At 44.2% G+C, this 16,342-nt stretch overlaps 1 protein-coding gene and 1 pseudogene across 1 annotated transcript; both read left to right on the forward strand.

Moving 5' to 3' along the window:
- The first annotated feature begins 78 nt into the window (after positions 1 to 78).
- LOC8027211 lies at positions 79 to 13,301 on the forward strand. Its single transcript, XM_002407560.3, has 3 exons — positions 79 to 184; positions 10,357 to 10,468; positions 13,172 to 13,301. The coding sequence occupies exons 1-3, from the start codon at positions 79 to 81 to the stop codon at positions 13,299 to 13,301; spliced, it is 348 nt and encodes a 115-aa protein (XP_002407604.3).
- A 189-nt stretch (positions 13,302 to 13,490) lies between these two features.
- Positions 13,491 to 16,342, forward strand: part of LOC120840043 — an 89,269-nt pseudogene continuing 86,417 nt past the window's right edge.

The following is a 16,342-nucleotide window of genomic DNA, read 5'->3' on the forward strand; positions in this document are numbered from 1 at the left end:
GATTGGTACTCTCCAGATAAAAGAAGGCACTAGCGTACCTCAGCTTTCAGGCTCACAAGAAAACCGACGGGCGTTAAGATGGGAATTCCGACAACTCTGTTCTACGCTTTGGTGGCATTTTCTTTAATGTGGGAGATATCGCAGGCAATCCACCCACCTTATGGAAAGGTCAAGATTGTGAAGGGTAAGTAAAAACGGTTATTCTCACCCAAATAGTTTTAAAACTCTTTATTAAGAGCAGAAAATGCTTTTTCACCGAACCCCCTATCCTACTAAAATTTACGTCTATCTTTCTGTCTGTAAAGTTACCCGCTAAATTTAGTGATAAAATTGACCTGGCGTTGCTTGACGTCCCTAGGTACCGTGACATCTACACCAAACAAGTTTCTGTGTTATATTTAGCGGGAAGTGGACGTCACGTAACTTAAACAAAAATTTATTCTTGAAGTAGGGGCAGCATAGGACGCTAAACACACTAGTCCGAGACGTGCCGCAGGCACCATAGTCCACTGATTTATATTCTATGCTGGATCATAGATCGAGGCGTATTTTGCTGGTATCGAGAGGCACCAACCGGCAGCCATCATTTGGCACCATCTAGTGCTTTTGACTCTATGGGAAAAGCATAAAAAGTGCAGTTTTTCTAGTTTCAAAGTTGTGGTCGGCGATGAAACCTTTTGTCTGCTTTTCGGGAAGACAGTAACATAGCTCTTGCACACATTAAAACCGACAGCCCCCACCTTTTATAAATAACTGTTTCGTGGTCAAGAGTCACTGGGCTGGCCGAAAAGGTTAGTGCAGCTTAATAAGTCGAGTGTTACCCAAACTTACCGTGGAGTCAATGACGATTTCGATGAGTTGCGTTCAGCAGACGACAATCTTGATGGCGTTGCTTCGCGGAATTCGCTCCCAAAAAGTCGCTGTCAAGTTGCAACTTTCTAGACATTCATGAACTCCTGGGCTTCTCCAAGGACGTTCTTATTGACGACAAGTTCCTTTAACTACTACACTTCGAGAGCAATCTTGCCAGCTGAGCCGTTGGTGCTCCGGCACGTTTGATTTTAATCAGCGTTCGATCGCTTGACAAATACCGATTCGATCTCCGAACACCCAATATAATGATCACAGCACATCATAAAACACTTTTATGTGTTTCCGCCGTATACTTGCCTGTTTCGACTGGTGTCAAGCAATGGCCGCCGGTGATGCCACCGACGGGCTCCTGATCCGCGATCCAGCCTACTAGGAGGAGCGTTCATGAAGTTCGTATTATTGGCACGAAGGAATAGAGATTCAGCAATCACACTCGAGTAGGAGTTGAGACTCTCTCAACATGTTCCCTACCAAATGTTACCCACTTTTTCTAGCGATGCACCACATGCCAGAGGCCTCTCTTATAGAACTCCTCGTCTTGAGTGTTCAGGAATCACTTCACTTCAGCAATCACTTGGTGGCCATCCTTGAAATGCTTTCCACTTATTTGGCGACACTAGAAGCGTTTGTGCCATTTAACCAAAAGTGTCGTAAGCTGGGGCGTTGTCCCTGAACAACGCTCCCAGATTGGAATGAATATTCTTGGCATTGCTTCGCTTCAAAAAAAAAAAAAACAAACGGATCACGGCATGTCCTTAGTACTCATGGGCGGTGCCATTTTTGTTTCGTCTCCCCAGCGGCGTTCCTATAGCATGCGATGTTTATACTGTGCGGAAACTAGAGGAACGCGCGCTCATGTTGATGTCTGCTTTGTTCCGTTTTTTCTTCATTTTTTGTGCCGATAATACGAACTTTATGAACTTTATATTAGAGATTAGTACATAGTCACAAATATCGTACTCTTCACAAGGTTTGCAAGATAAACCAATACGTTGCTTACACACCCGTCCCGGTTTGCCCAATCTAGGTGTAGGCACTGCGGACGCGTGGAAGCAAGATTCAAAGGTGTTTCCGCACGTTAAGTACCGACAGCAGCACCGCCGCAGTGTCGCGACGTCAAAGAGAGTTGAGTTGGTGCATTGGTGACGACATGTTTTGGTGGCGCCACCTCGCGGGCACCCCCCTGTGACTGCGCTGGTAGGATTTCAGCAGTAGACGCCTTATCACGGAGTGGCTGTGCTAATTCGTGTCTAGGCAAATTAAAAACGGTTTATTTATTTAAGAATTCCCATATGGCCTTTTTGTGATCGATCTTTCTAAGGAATAAGAGCTCCTGGAAGTTAATTTATATATTAGAAAAATCTTCAAAATGTTTAAAAACAAGCCTCAATCTTATCATTACATCTTTCGCAGCGTCCGTCAGCCTCTCTGATTCCTGTTTAGTACAAATCTGTGGAGGCTGCTCGAAAAAAAAACAAAAAACATTCGGCATCCACCAAAGTAAATTGCGCGTTGCCTTAGCTGCGCGCACATTTGTATCGAAAAGGACCGCACATTTGTTTTAGTTAGATTGAGCTTGCCGATACAAGACGCTTCTATACAAGTGTGACTCATTGCTGACGAGAATTTTCTCGTCAAAAACTGACGCTTAGCGTCAGTTGCTGACGGTTAACTGACGCTGTTCGTTGCGGGAGATGCGTGAGTGGCTGAGGTCAATCAGTAACTGACGCGCCTCCTGCACCGAACCACCTCCTGCCATCGGGTTTAATAGATACTTAAATTGTCGGACATGGCCCAGCCAATTCAGACGATTGATTAATTTATTGTAACCAATATCTACTAAGAGTTGTTCACTAATTTAATATTCCTCGCTGAGAAGCGCATAATGCATTATGTATATAGTTGTCCCCAAAAATGACATATACAAACGGTAGTAACTCATAGCAGGTGTATACATCATTTTTGGGACGCTGGAGTGTCACCGAATTACTAGAATTAACAGGCCTTGATCGTGGGGACCTCGCACGTATCAAGCCGACCAGGTGAATAAGGAGGTTGTTACCCAAAAAACAAGTTCTTAAGCCAGCCACCTCCCCTTCCTGTTAGTTCTCTAGAGAGAATGTTTTTTTGTTTTTTTTTACTGATGTACCAAGTTCAGAAAGGAGTCAACTTGGATTTAATGAAAAACTAGCACTCATAAAACACATTGAAACCAACATGATACACGGAGTTGCTTTCACTAGAGTTTTACTTAACACGCGAGAGGGCCTCGTATTGGAACTTTGTATTTTTATTTTTATAACACATTACTTTTTTATTATTAAGTCATAATTATTTATAGTAATAATCATTATTAAGTCAAATCATAAAAAAATGCAACCTATTTGCCGTCGTAGACGTTGTATTGGGGTAAAGTGCTAGATATTATATTTCAGTCATCCAGCTTTTTGAAATGAGGTATAGAACAGCGCAGCATCATCCCAACGTTTCTAACTCTGAGCGCCAAAAGTGCTTGTTAGCACGACTACGCGTGACACGGTTTCAAGCTTCGGTAAAATGGCATACTATACAAACATCGCTTCACCAACTGAACCCGCCGCGTGAAACAGGCTTTGCCGCGCGTTCCTCAAAGAGCGCACCAGGCTAGCTGCCGAACGAAGGAATCCCACGTTTGCGAGGACTCTTAGTCTGCCCTACCCGTGACGTCACAAACACTGATGGTGATAGCTAGAGAAGCACCTCCTGAAATTTGCGAACGCCGCCAATAGACGTTATTTAATTATCAAATTACCGAGGTGGCCTTCACTTTGCCTCCTCAAATAGACATCACCTCTGACTGTACCGTTTGCGCGCACAGACTGGATCGTGTTTTTAACAACAGCACGTGCCATGCAGTCGTTGACCTATTTTCTTTTTTTGAAGACTAAAGAACAATTGGTCTCTTCTAAACCCAAACTTCCTGGTACTAACATTTCTATAGCGGAAGACTTATTAGTTGAAACGCGCAATACTAGGATGAAACTCATTCAATTTGCAAAGGAGGTGAACGAGCCCTTTAAACTGCGGTTTGATAAACTACATTTTAACAATACGTGCTGTATCTACTGCCCAAACACCAGTAACGTCTGTGGAACACAACCCAGTTACAGGCAGCGTGTTGTGACCGATGATGTAGTAAACGCTACTGCCCCTAGTATTCCGGCTGATTCAGCATCGTGAAGAATACAAAAAAACTACACGAGAGACAGAGAGAGAAAGTCGTAACCCCCAAGCAGCACAGAGTTGACCAATCATTGGCCAATGGTAGGAAATGGTCCTTTGGCCAGTGGTAAGACAGTGGCCAGCCAAAGGCGGATGACTGGCATTTCTCTGGCCATTGGCCAATGGTAACTGGCCATTAGCCATCGGCCAAGCATAGGCTGGTGAATGGCCACTTTTTCGCCATTTGCTAAAAGACCATCGCCAGTCATGGCCAATGCTTGGCCAAAATTCGTGCTGCTCGGGCCGTCCGTTTTTCTGATGGAATTCCACTATTGTTTACTAATATTGAAGTGTCATTCAAAACCGCGACGATCTGGCCTGCCTTATCGATTCATCATCAAGTGATATTATAGTCTTGACTGAAAGTTGGCTATCAAGTTCAGTCCGTGACATTGAAATTTTGAAGTGTGATTGGTGTTTCCATTTTTATCGTTGCGACAGAACGTCCTGGAGGGGAGGCGGGGTTTGAATAGCAGTTAATGAATCTTTTTACTACTTTTGCGTAAATGTTGCTACCGCATTCGAATTGTTTTGTGTACAATTACAGTGTACATATAAGAGTTTTCTTTTGTACGCCTGCTATCGACCCCCTAATGCCACTAGAGTTTTTTTTATATGATGTTCTGAATGCTATTTTCTTTAGATTTCCTTTGACACCACTGTTTTTACTATGCGATTTTAACCTTCCGCACATTCATTGCTCTCGTGAGTTTCCCTCTGCTGTAAGCTGTTCTTCGCACAATTTAAACTTTCGTAACCTCTGCTCTGATCTTAGCTTGTCTCAGGTTGTGTTCCAGCCTACCCGACATACTGATTCAACTGCTAGTGTACGAGGTCAGCATCGTGTGTGGGAAGCGCTGAGCCCCAGTTTGTCTATATTAACACTATCGGGTTTAGCTACGTAATGACCGCGAATTTGAGCCAGGACAGGCTTGAGAACCTCTTTGGCGTCGTTCGACAATGATCTAATGCAAACGATCACCCTAATGCTCTCCAATATTTAACTACGATCAATGCACTCGCATTTTACAACCTAGCCAGGCCACCCAAGTTCGGCAACTGCTCAGCAGAATCGATCAGTTCATTCATTTCAAACGTTGGACTGGAGCTGCACAAGCAGCGGGCCATATACATTTTGGGCGGCCTGATTGACAAAGGAAAGCTTAATGACGCAGAAGAAGCACTCAGCTCTTGCAAACCGCCGTATAACGGTGCTTGCATAACAAAAAAAAAAAAAAAGCAACGGCCTGTTTATTTACTACATTACTGGATATGTATTGAGGAACACACCGAAAAATACTTCATGAGAGGTTTGTGTGTCTTTCCAGCAAACTGACCAGTACACAGCCATGGAACAGGACCAAGCTTCGTCGATTTCAGCCAACTTTGAAAATGGGGGTTTGAAGTACCCGCGTGTCCCCATGAGAAATTTATTAACTCTCCTTGAAGACAGTTTTACATAATATTTCAGCTTACACGAGCTCCACTTTACCAGGGTAGCTTGTTGTGCTGGTTGGTAACAACACGCGTGAAAGTTCTACGCTCTACGAAAAAATGGGGCGTGATTGCTCCCTCAAGGGAGCAAATGCGCTTACACAACCATTGGTCCCCTAGGGGAGCAACGGTGACGGGAGCAACACTTGCTCCCCTCAAAGTTGAACTCCCAGGACTAACTTTTGCACCCTTGCATTTAGGCCCCCGGGACTAAATGTTGCGCCCTTACCTTAGTTAATAGCGAATTGCTATTAACTAAGTTAATAGCGCCCTTACACACCCAGGTGGCGCTAGTCAACGTCAAATTCAAAGTTGGTAAAAAATATGGTATCACTGGGGTAGATCCTTTCCGCGCTCATTACGTTCAGATACGAAAAACGCTTATATCACATTTGTACAGGTTATACACATTTTGAAGATAGACAAGGAATTAGAACACACAGACGACACACATAACACACACGCACAACAACACGCTATTTCAATCGTAATACCAAAGCCTCTTTTATACTGATCATACGAGAGGAGTCGTTTTGTCAGTGACCATCTCAACCGTGAACGATGTTACAAATGCGGTGCTGCTTGCGCACCAATATTGTTCTCCAATATTGTTCCTAAACTTTCCAAGGAGTGTATCTCTTACTAAGAAGTAATGATACACATCGTAATTATTTGTGACAGTCTATAAAACAGCGTCCCCAGAGGCCCCCTGCAGCCATGCTCTCCCTTCCCCGCATACGGTGCCCTACTTTGCGCATGCGCGTCTCCGTGGCCACCGCATCGTCTCTTACGAAAAAAACAAAAAGAAAAGAAACCAGAATCCATCTGTTTTTGTTTGTCTTTGGAAACGTTTTTACCACGTGCTACGTGGTAAAAATTTTTTCTACGTTTCAGTTAAAATAAAAATAAAATATAAACGCTTTCAAAGTACGCTCAAAAGTATGCAAAGGGGAAGGACACCAGGACACTGTTCAAACGCCGCATGGCCAGTGCATCAACAATGGCTGCGCTTGAGTCAGCGGCGGCTTCCGTTACGGGCTGGTAAAGAGGCTGCGATCGTTATAAAGTCATCTTCAACCCTTAAACATGCCCCCTCTTGCAATTTTTGATGCCACGATTGTCTGTGGATACCTCCCCCTGCGTTCTGAAACAGTAAGTGCGTCGCTAACGCTGGCCATCGGCGATGCAGCAGACGCCGCCATCTTGTCCGCGCGTCTTTTGCACCCGCGCTCTTGCGACCGCGCGCCTTTTGCTGCTTTTGTCCCGCGCTTTTGCACCCGCGGTTGCTTTTGCTCCCGCGCGCCTTTCAGTTAGTCCCGGTCGAGTACAGTTAGTCCCCAGCATCTGCGCACGGTACCTAGCTCAAACCAGATGGTCTTTTCGGGGAGCAAATGGGAGTTCAGAGGACCAAACGCTGCCGTTAGTCCTTTGAGACCATCTTAGTTCTTAGAGTGTGGTAAACCTTTGGTTGTTAGCGTGTGTCCTGCGTCCGTCTTCTACTTTGTGTTCCGTCTTTTTTGCGTTTTTGTTTTTTGTTATGAGCTTCATTTAGGAGCATTGAGGACTTCTTTTTTTCTTTTTGGTGGAAGTAAAGTTTTCTACATTAGGCTGCCAAGAACATGAACACACCACTGAAACAGGTGTAATAAAGTACTATGTATATCTGCGTTTTCGATTTGATACGAAAACTCTCAACAGTGACAGGATAGCGAAACAGCAGCGTTTCAAGCTACTGAAAAAAAAGGATGCTGAAAAAGGATAAAAGAATGTTTATTGAACACGCGTTTTCTTTCCTGAAGTTACAATTATTTAGGTGCTTCATCGGTGACTCTTTTTGTGCATTGTGGTATGTAGTCTGAAAAAAAAAAGAACAGCCACATTGTGTGTCAGTAATAAAAGGGTAAAAACCCGCATTTTTACAGATTTTTTATGAAAACCAGTCATGATGTCCAGATAACAGTAACGACGTTGGCTCCTAAGCGCACTGTACAACAATAGTTGATCCCATAATAATGTCAAAACGTTTTCTACGAGAACGGCGGCATCTCAGGTCGCTTTTCCTCAGACAAATGCGATCGATATCAAAAGTAAACAACGCGCTTCTCCTCAGCTGCTCCCATCGGTAGAAAGCCGATTGCTTGCAGCACCACCGTATCTTTCATCCCGGAAAAGACACCACCACGGCGGGCGGACGGCAGACTAGCCGGTATTCCAGGGACTCTAGTTTGAGGCATTGGGTTGGCGCTCGCCCCTAACGCGAAATTCGAGAAATAGCATTGGGAGCGTGTCTCCTTGGGGCCGGGTTTCGTCGCCAATCATGGCGTCACCTTTGCGCTCGCTTCGGAGCGAATTCGTTTTAGTTACAGCAGTATTAGCAATGTACATTGCCAGTGAACGGTGCAGCCGGCTTTCTCTTCGCTTTATCTCGCTCAAGTAACAAAAAGTGATCAGTAGGCGCGCCCCATTTTAAAGATTATGTTCAGATTCTGACCGTTAATAGGCCTAAGAAACGCAGTAACCGTTGCCATAGCAACGTATTGCTACTCTGAGGCTCTGAGTTGATTTTGTTCGTGGCACGAAGCCTGTAGCTCTAACTAGGGCTCTAAACTCGTCAGACACAGAGTTGGGGCCGAAGTTCAGGGAGCGCAGCGATAGGACTATCACGACGATCGCGCTTTTCAGCCGGCGTCCAATCGGCGGGCTCCGCGAACTTTAGGCTACAACTTTGTGTTTGACGAGTTTAGGTCCCTTAATGTTGTAGGGCTTCAAAGTGGCTCCAACTCAGATTTAAATAGAGCAGCGTCTCGCAGTGTAGGCTCGCTTGTGTTCGCCCCAGTTTCGGCATAGTTGAAGGCTTCAATCTTCGGCGACGGACGGTCAACACGCCACACGAACGCCAACAATCCCAGAACTTGCGCCAAATGAAAGTGATACTGATTGCAATGTTTTGGCTGAATACAGCCAACAACATTTACACTGATATTAGATTGTATTTTGTTTTCGTCGGCTTTATTTAATTCTACCATAACTAATTTTTGTAAACAAAAATTAGTTGCTAAGCGCACATGTTTTACGTTTTTTTAAAAAAATATATTTTTTTTTTTTACGCTTGTTAGCCACATTGGCGATGCGGGATACATAAGCGCGCTGCGGGGCGTTGCAAAACCCCTATTCTATAAGCCGTCGCCGCCAACTTTGTTCCGTTTGGGTACCCAATTTCTTAGGGTAACTTGAACTTTGAGGACGTTATTCTAAAACTATTCTAAAACTTATTCTAAAACCGTTGTGTTAAACTAACTGCCTATAAAACTTTCGTCCGATCAAAACTGGACTACGCCAACTTTATTTGGTGGCCTCATCAATCATATCTCATTACTAAACTCGAATCGGTGCAAAACAAGGCCTCACGTTTTATTACACGCGACTACGCGCGAACGTCAAGCGTAACTGCACTAATATTCAACCTTGACCTATGCCCTCTATCTCAAAGAACTCAACTTGCTCGTCTTGTCCTTTTTCACAAAAGTTACTATTTCTCTTCTGATTTTCGAAACACCAACTGTCACCCATCAGCTCACATCGCCTTGCGCCATGACCACAGCCTAAAAATTAAACCTTTATTCGCCAGAACTAATAAATTCCGAAATTCCCCACTTTCTCTCGCTATTACTAACTGGAATTCCCTTCCTGAATCCATAGAACGTGAATCTAACCCTAAGACATTCCGTGAACTATGCAAGGCACACCCGAAAAGCGTTGATCCTTAACATGTTTATCTGTTAATTACTTTTTCTACATGTTATGTTCTGATATCTGTCTTATTAGTTTGAAGGTTTTTTTGTTTTCTTTTTGCGTTTTCTATTATTTACCTTGTCGTCACTCTTTTGCCGTCTGTATATGTCATTTGATTCCCCCTCATGTAATGCATTTCATTGGAAATGCCTTTGAGGTACAATAAACTGTAACTGTAACTGTAATATAATGAAACCGACGAAAGAGTTTCAAAAGCGCTAGTTACTGGACCGTCCATGAACTACATGATTAGAAGACATGATAGAACACACGACGAACACCATGATGGTGCGCTTTTGGCGCTGTCTGATTGGTCCCATCACCATAGCGTCGGCTGCTTGTGGCCTTGAAAACGAGTGTTCAGTGAGTTCCCGAAAAAAGACAACCGCGTTTTTTAGCACGAGGAAACAAACTATGCATCGCAGAAAGCTCTTTGCTTCGTGAGAATTTCACCCTAATGGTGAGGATATAATGCGAACGTTTGAAAACATTATTTTAAATGCATCAGAATGTGATTTAGAAAACCGTAACGGTTTTATGAGCCGACATCCATCTAAGCATAATATTGTCAAAACAAGAAATGGTACTCTGGGCATCTGCAGCATCTATTTCGGTAAAAAAAAAAGCGAGAGAGGTCCGCGCCTGGGGTCTCAGAGAAATTAAGATGGCCGATATCTTTTCCTCCCGTTTGCTTGAGGTTCTTCTGGGAAAAGGTAACTTGGGATGTGGTGGTTGCCAAAGTTATTTTCTGCGATTGCCTTCCGAAGATCATCGCTTGCCTTTCCGTGTCCTTGGCACACCCAAAACACATGTTGCAGATTTTTTGTGACGTCGCACTTGAGGCATTTTAAAGTAGAAACACGGCAACTGAGGTGCGAAACGAAAATAGGTGTTTGGGAAGGCACTTCATTACTGAAAGTAACCATTTATCAACAGGCAAATGCAAGTACAAGAACCATCTGGTTGCTGACGGTGCATCTCTGCGCTTTGAGAACCCGTGTCAGTCTTGGACCTGCGACGTTCGATCAAGATCATTTGCCATTCTTCCGTGAGTGAAAATAACTTGGAGTAGACAAAATACCCAGGAAAGCATGCCTGAGGAACGACCAACTCGGCACAAGCTTGGCGATCCTAGGGGCCCAACTTGTGGCTAACGCGGTTTTGTCTCCAGTGCGTTTGTTAGGGCCAATGTACTTTTCTTTCGTAATTCGATGAATTTTTTTCTGGTTCGCCGCGTAATTTCTGAAGTGCCAAACTTGAGTACAAAAATATCACATATCAACCGAAGAACCAGAATTAAAGACAAAATGTGGCACTGCAGTGCCACATTTTTCCTTTAATTGCAGAAACCATGGTTCGGGCAATTTACGCCTGAAGCTTCTAAATGAAAATCGAAACAGCATGAGTCTAGCTCAACTCTGTCACCTGGCGATTTCTGCCCAAAGATGTCAGACGACAGCTAAACTGCCATCAGTGAAGCTTCGCTTTGGTTCCTTGTCTACCAAATATAAGGGTCAAGATACCCATTATCTGGAACTAAGGTAAACTTTTTTTCTGTCTTGGCGTCTTCGGGCTTTTTAAGTCCCTATATTTCCAAGCAAAAAACATGTTATGGCAGGAAGAACGGTGCGACCTAGGAATATTTCCTGAACAGGAATATTTCCTGAACAGGAATATCCCATCAACAGGTCCTTTCCTTAGTATAAATGGCAAAAATAAATTTAAAATTTAAATACATAGATTGCTCAACAACATTTGGTGTTGTCCTGTAATTAGCATGTTGCCCGGACCAGGTACGGATTTGCGACGTGCAATTGGTATGGGATATCATTAGTTGTACGATTATTATTGTCAAGAAAAACTTATGAAGGTTGCGAGGTAAATGTGGTCATCTAATTTGCAGAACCAGCTTTTCTGCATTTCTACATTATCACACATTCATTTTACACTTTCAAAATACTTTCGTGCCTATTTTCTTTTGTGATAAATCTACGCCTTTGTAAAAGCCTTGTGGATACTTTTCAGAGGCATTTGTTGCCGTCAACATTATTTATCAGGCCTTTGTGTTTAATCACTTGTAATTTATTTACTTTATTTGAAAATACTGCCGGTCACTTTTTAAGGGCAAAGACATGATACGACAACATCAGAAAACTTCAATCAGTTCGAATGAACACAACAACAATTAAAAAGTATCTTAGTCATATGTGACACAGAAAAAGCAACAACTGCACTCGCAAAAAAAAAAAAGAAACGGTGGAAGCAATCGCCATCACACTCGGGGGCAAGTCATTCCACTTACAAACAGAACAGGGAAAATAAGAGTATTTAAAAACATTTTCTAAAGCGGAACGCAATGAGCGAATTCTCGTGCTTCCGCCTTGTATCACGACTCGCGTTCTACTGCAAATAAGCATCATAATTTAAACCAGCTTTATTATGAGTTATATTATGCAAACATTTCAAACGCCTTACTTTCCTTCGACATAATATAGGCACTCCGGAGGTGGTGTGTACAACGGTGGCACCTGTGAATATTTGCCGTATGAGTTGTAAATAAACCTAAGAGATTTTTTAAAGGCATTCTAATTGGTCAATGAGCGATTCCGAGTGCGGGTCCCATACAACAACAGCATATTTTATCAAAGGACGAATCAGCGATTTATAGGCCGTCAGCAATGTCGCAGGAATACAATTGCACATTTTCCTACATAGCGCCTACAGTTTACTTGACGCTTTTCTGATAATCTGCTGAATATGACTAGCCGAGCTTGAGCTGGACGTGATAGTAACACGCAGATTCTTGTATTCATTAACTACGTCTAAGGCATTTCAATGAATAGAATAATAAAAAGATAGGCACCTTCTTCAGTGTAACTGACATTTACACACATTTCTTGACATTCAGATCCATTTGCCATTTTTGACACCACAACGAAATCATTTAAATACTCTCTTCGAGCATTTTTGGTTACATACACAAGATATATTTGAAAACAATAAGCAATCATCAGCAAAAAATGGCAGTGAATCGAGGGCTTAAAAACTTGCATGTCATTGATAAAAACGAGAATGAGCAACGGTCGGAGTACCGAGCCCTGAGCACTCCAGAAAATACAGGTAACTCTTATGATTCAGCATTGCCTATACACAAAAACTGTTTACGATTCGTAAGGTACGAGCCTGCCTTGCACCCTGCCTTACCAAAGCCATATGTCAGGTTACCTGTAACATATAGACATTATTTTATACAATAATGTTTATTCGAGATGTTGCCTTATTGAAAAAAAAGTGCAGCCATATATTCTATATCTCATGATACTGCAGAAATACCATATTAGACATGATATAAATTTCGTCAATAAAGGAGGCAAGGTCAATTTAATGTTTGGCCATAGTCGTCAGGTCATCCTTTTTTTCACAGATGACACATAAATGGCGTTGTTTTTATCCACCCTTCTTTAGTATTTTGTTCCGATTAGCGACGTTTTATTAAATATATGGCGCACTGCACCGACAATGTGTAGTGTTTTATACGTATAATGCTTCCCTAGGGAAAGGTAAAGTGGATTAGAGCACTTGAAAATATGATGTCCTCTGATGAAACTACTTAACGTTTAACTTTTCCGTTACATGCGTCTTTAGCATGATATTCTGGGATATTGCTCTTATGTGTGCATATTACATTTACTACGGATGTTGTGTATTTTCATAAGTTTCAAACGATTGCCTTATCTTTATTTTTCCTAAGGTGCGGTATCATCGCAAACCCTATGAACTGCCCAGTCTTCAAAGGCACCGGTCCCTACCCAAGTTGCTGCTATCAAGTCAATTGCACAGGAACGGATCAGTCTGAAGATACATGGTTCTATAACAAATAACAAGACCCTGAATATTGATTTCAAGACACAACCGCCGTATCAGGAATAAAACGCATATGTCCTAGCCTTTTCGTGTCTTCTTCCGTAATGCTCCGTATACTACCTCATGTGTGTTCTGGCATCTCTTCGCCATAGTTACGCGTGCATCCAATATATAGGCCGAATTTGACTGTGTTTTCAAACGTGGTAATGAAGCAGTCCCAGGTAAGTCCAGTCAGGGACGTTCAGAAGCGCAGGAAATAAAGCGTGCCGGGCATTTTGTCATCGCTTAGCAGGTAACGAGACTTTAGCGTCAATTCACAAAATAAAACCGTCAAAAAACGGAAACAGGTAGCAAGACGCGCGAACAGAGTCATCCGCGGACTGCGCCCCTTACTATGCGGGGGGTCCAATTTTGGCCACCGCAAGAGCGTCTGCGAGAACTAATGCGAAGCGCAAGTTCGTCTGCGTCTTTTGGAGTGAGGGGGGGCGGGGATTGTGATGACGTCAAAACGCCGAGCTCTGATTGGCTCTGAATAGAGAATAGCGGGTAGAACTCATAGTAAGCTACTTCGAGGCATACACCTCGAGGCAGCTTGCTTCAAGGTCTATCCAACATTCTTTAATCAGAGAATATGAGTGCTTGGTGTTTTAAAGGGGCACTCAAGTGCTTTTTGGAGAAGTTTGTTTTTGAAAGTACTTTGTCTGTTGGGCTCCAGTAAATGAAAATGACCAGTTCTAGACGTCAAGACGTCGAAATAAACTCGAGGCAATAGAAATACGCAGGCACTATTTCCTCTCGGGAATTAAATCCTGTGTCCCCACCACCGCCATAAACTTCAACCAATAAAAATTGTAAATTTTGAGGAGATTCCAAAAGTTACTAATATTGTTCTTTTCAGACACATGCACATTATATTTTGACAACCAGATCAAATCTTAGGATGTAGGTGACATAATACAGCTATTATTGATTGGGAACAAGCGAACTATGTTTTCTCCTTGCCTTGTTACGCGGGAGTGATGTGCCCGCGCGGCGACGCGGCTGCGTCGCTCCGTCAGGTTCAACTTCGTCGTCTACCGGTTTTCTTCCCGAGGCTCCCACTTCATCCCGTTCTCGATGCAAAATTCGCGAAGACGCGAATGGTTATGTTGCACCAGGCAAGATAACGACCACCGAGGACTTCCTCCACATTCCTCGTTTCTGTGCGGACAACTTCGAGGCATTCGCCAGCGGTGACCGTAGTTGTGGACGCCATCAGTCTGCTGTACCGACGCTTCTGCTTCCCGTCGCCGACGGGACCGAGCGAGGAACCCGCGAAAAAGTCCTGGTAAGTGTTTTGGTGATTTTTTGTGAGTTTCATAAACGTCGCATTGTGCAGCAGTCTGCGTGACATACGTGTTCGAAACTGAGGGTGTTTTGTAGAAGAGAAAACCGTGTTTTTCGATCCGCGGAAAACACTACGCACCATAGAAAGCTGAATATCGCCGAGACGCTAGTGATGGCGGCAGAACGCGAAAGTTTGCGAGGATGACGTTGTCTGACTCGAAAGGATACCGTACTCAGTGGGGGAAGATTATCGACGCGTACAGGGTCACAAAAGGCAAGGCTGACCATACCGGAATGGAGCCGATGTCCACCTATGCGGAGGGCAAGCTCGTCTGCTTCTTGCGTAGGGGGTAGCGGTGAAGTCAGAACGCCGAGCCCTCATTGGCCGATCGCGCCCCCCTATCTGAGCGTCGTCTGCTCTTTTGCAACGTCGTCTGCTCGCAACGTCGTCTGCGTCTGTCTTGCCTTTCCTGCGACTTTCGGAAGTGCAGAGGACAGATTCACGAAACGATCTTACGCCAAAAATGTGCGTAAGACCAAATTGAAGAACAAATTCGTAATCACGAAACGAAATTTTCGTAAGTTTTGCGCAGGTTACGACGAAATCCTACGACAGCTCCGAAGCTCTCTTACGCACTTCTTACGGTCAAATCAGCATGGCCGACAGCGTCGCGGTCGCGACGACCCACGGACGTTTATTTTTCTACGTGCGCTTCTCACGCGTTCCGACTTCAAGCAGCAAGAAAAAAGTAAAAAGTACTTGAAACAGACCACGACTAACAAGAACGCTGGATCCACGAACACCCGGGAGAAGCTCCATCGGCCACGATTCCACCGAACGCGACCAAGCGAGCACGGCAGTTAGGCCTAGCACTCACTCCGTGACTCGGCGACCGCCTGCCCACGATCGGCTGGTGTGCTGAATGGAATACGCCCGCGCGACCCTTGTGAACCCTTCCCGTATTATACTTTGATCGCTGACCTCAGTTTTAAATTAAGCGGTCAATTTCTTCCTCTTGTTATCTCCTTGTTTCCCGAGGCAACGGGGAACTCTCGCCGGTGAAAAAGCGGTGAATCTCCGACAGACGCAGAAAAGGTAAAGCAGCCATCGCTTGGACTAGCAGACGTAAAGCAGACGACGTTAACTGCGCTAACCCGCCGACGCCTTTAAAGATTGAGGGGTCTCGCCGCATGCGAAAGGAGGGAAAAAGTATTTGGGGGGGGGGGACTTGCGGACACTAACACGCACTCTCGGTTCTTACCAAACAAACCTCGGCGCCTTGGGACACCTCGCCAGTGAGTCCTTTGACTTCCCTCCTTGATGCGCGTCTGCTAGTTTTTAGACAAAGACAACGTACCGCTCGAGTTATTTCGTCTGCCCTCTCTGAAGGGCGAAGTCGCACGAAAGGTAAGACAGACGCAGACGACGTCGCAAAGGAGCAGACGACGCTCAGATAGGGGGTTGCGACCAGCCAATTAGGGCTCGGCGTTCTGACGTCACCGCTGCTTTTTTTCTCGTGCGCAGAAGACGAAAATCAGCCCACTTGCGAGGCGTATACCTAGTAACGTCATAATCTTTGTTTTTTTTTCTTCTAGGACCGAGGCTTTTCTCTTTTAGCACAGACTCGGGTAATTTTGAACATGATCAGCATCCACCAGTTCGTCTGCACACTTATTGTCGCCGTGTTCTGCGGTGCAGTTTATTTACTTGGACCAGGATGCACGGCTCTGT

The sequence above is a fragment of the Ixodes scapularis genome, unplaced genomic scaffold (genome assembly GCF_016920785.2).
Source record: "Ixodes scapularis isolate PalLabHiFi unplaced genomic scaffold, ASM1692078v2 PGA_scaffold6__148_contigs__length_123643588, whole genome shotgun sequence".
Lineage (NCBI taxonomy): Eukaryota > Metazoa > Arthropoda > Arachnida > Ixodida > Ixodidae > Ixodes > Ixodes scapularis.

Excerpts from the sequence above, each read along its gene's own strand:
- LOC8027211 (XM_002407560.3), top strand. The coding sequence starts at position 79 with ATGGGAATTCCGACAACTCTGTTCTACGCTTTGGTGGCATTTTCTTTA. Across the intron at positions 185-10,356 it reads AAAGGTCAAGATTGTGAAGG|GCAAATGCAAGTACAAGAAC; the intron begins GTAAGTAAAAAC and ends ATTTATCAACAG. Across the intron at positions 10,469-13,171 it reads AGATCATTTGCCATTCTTCC|GTGCGGTATCATCGCAAACC; the intron begins GTGAGTGAAAAT and ends ATTTTTCCTAAG.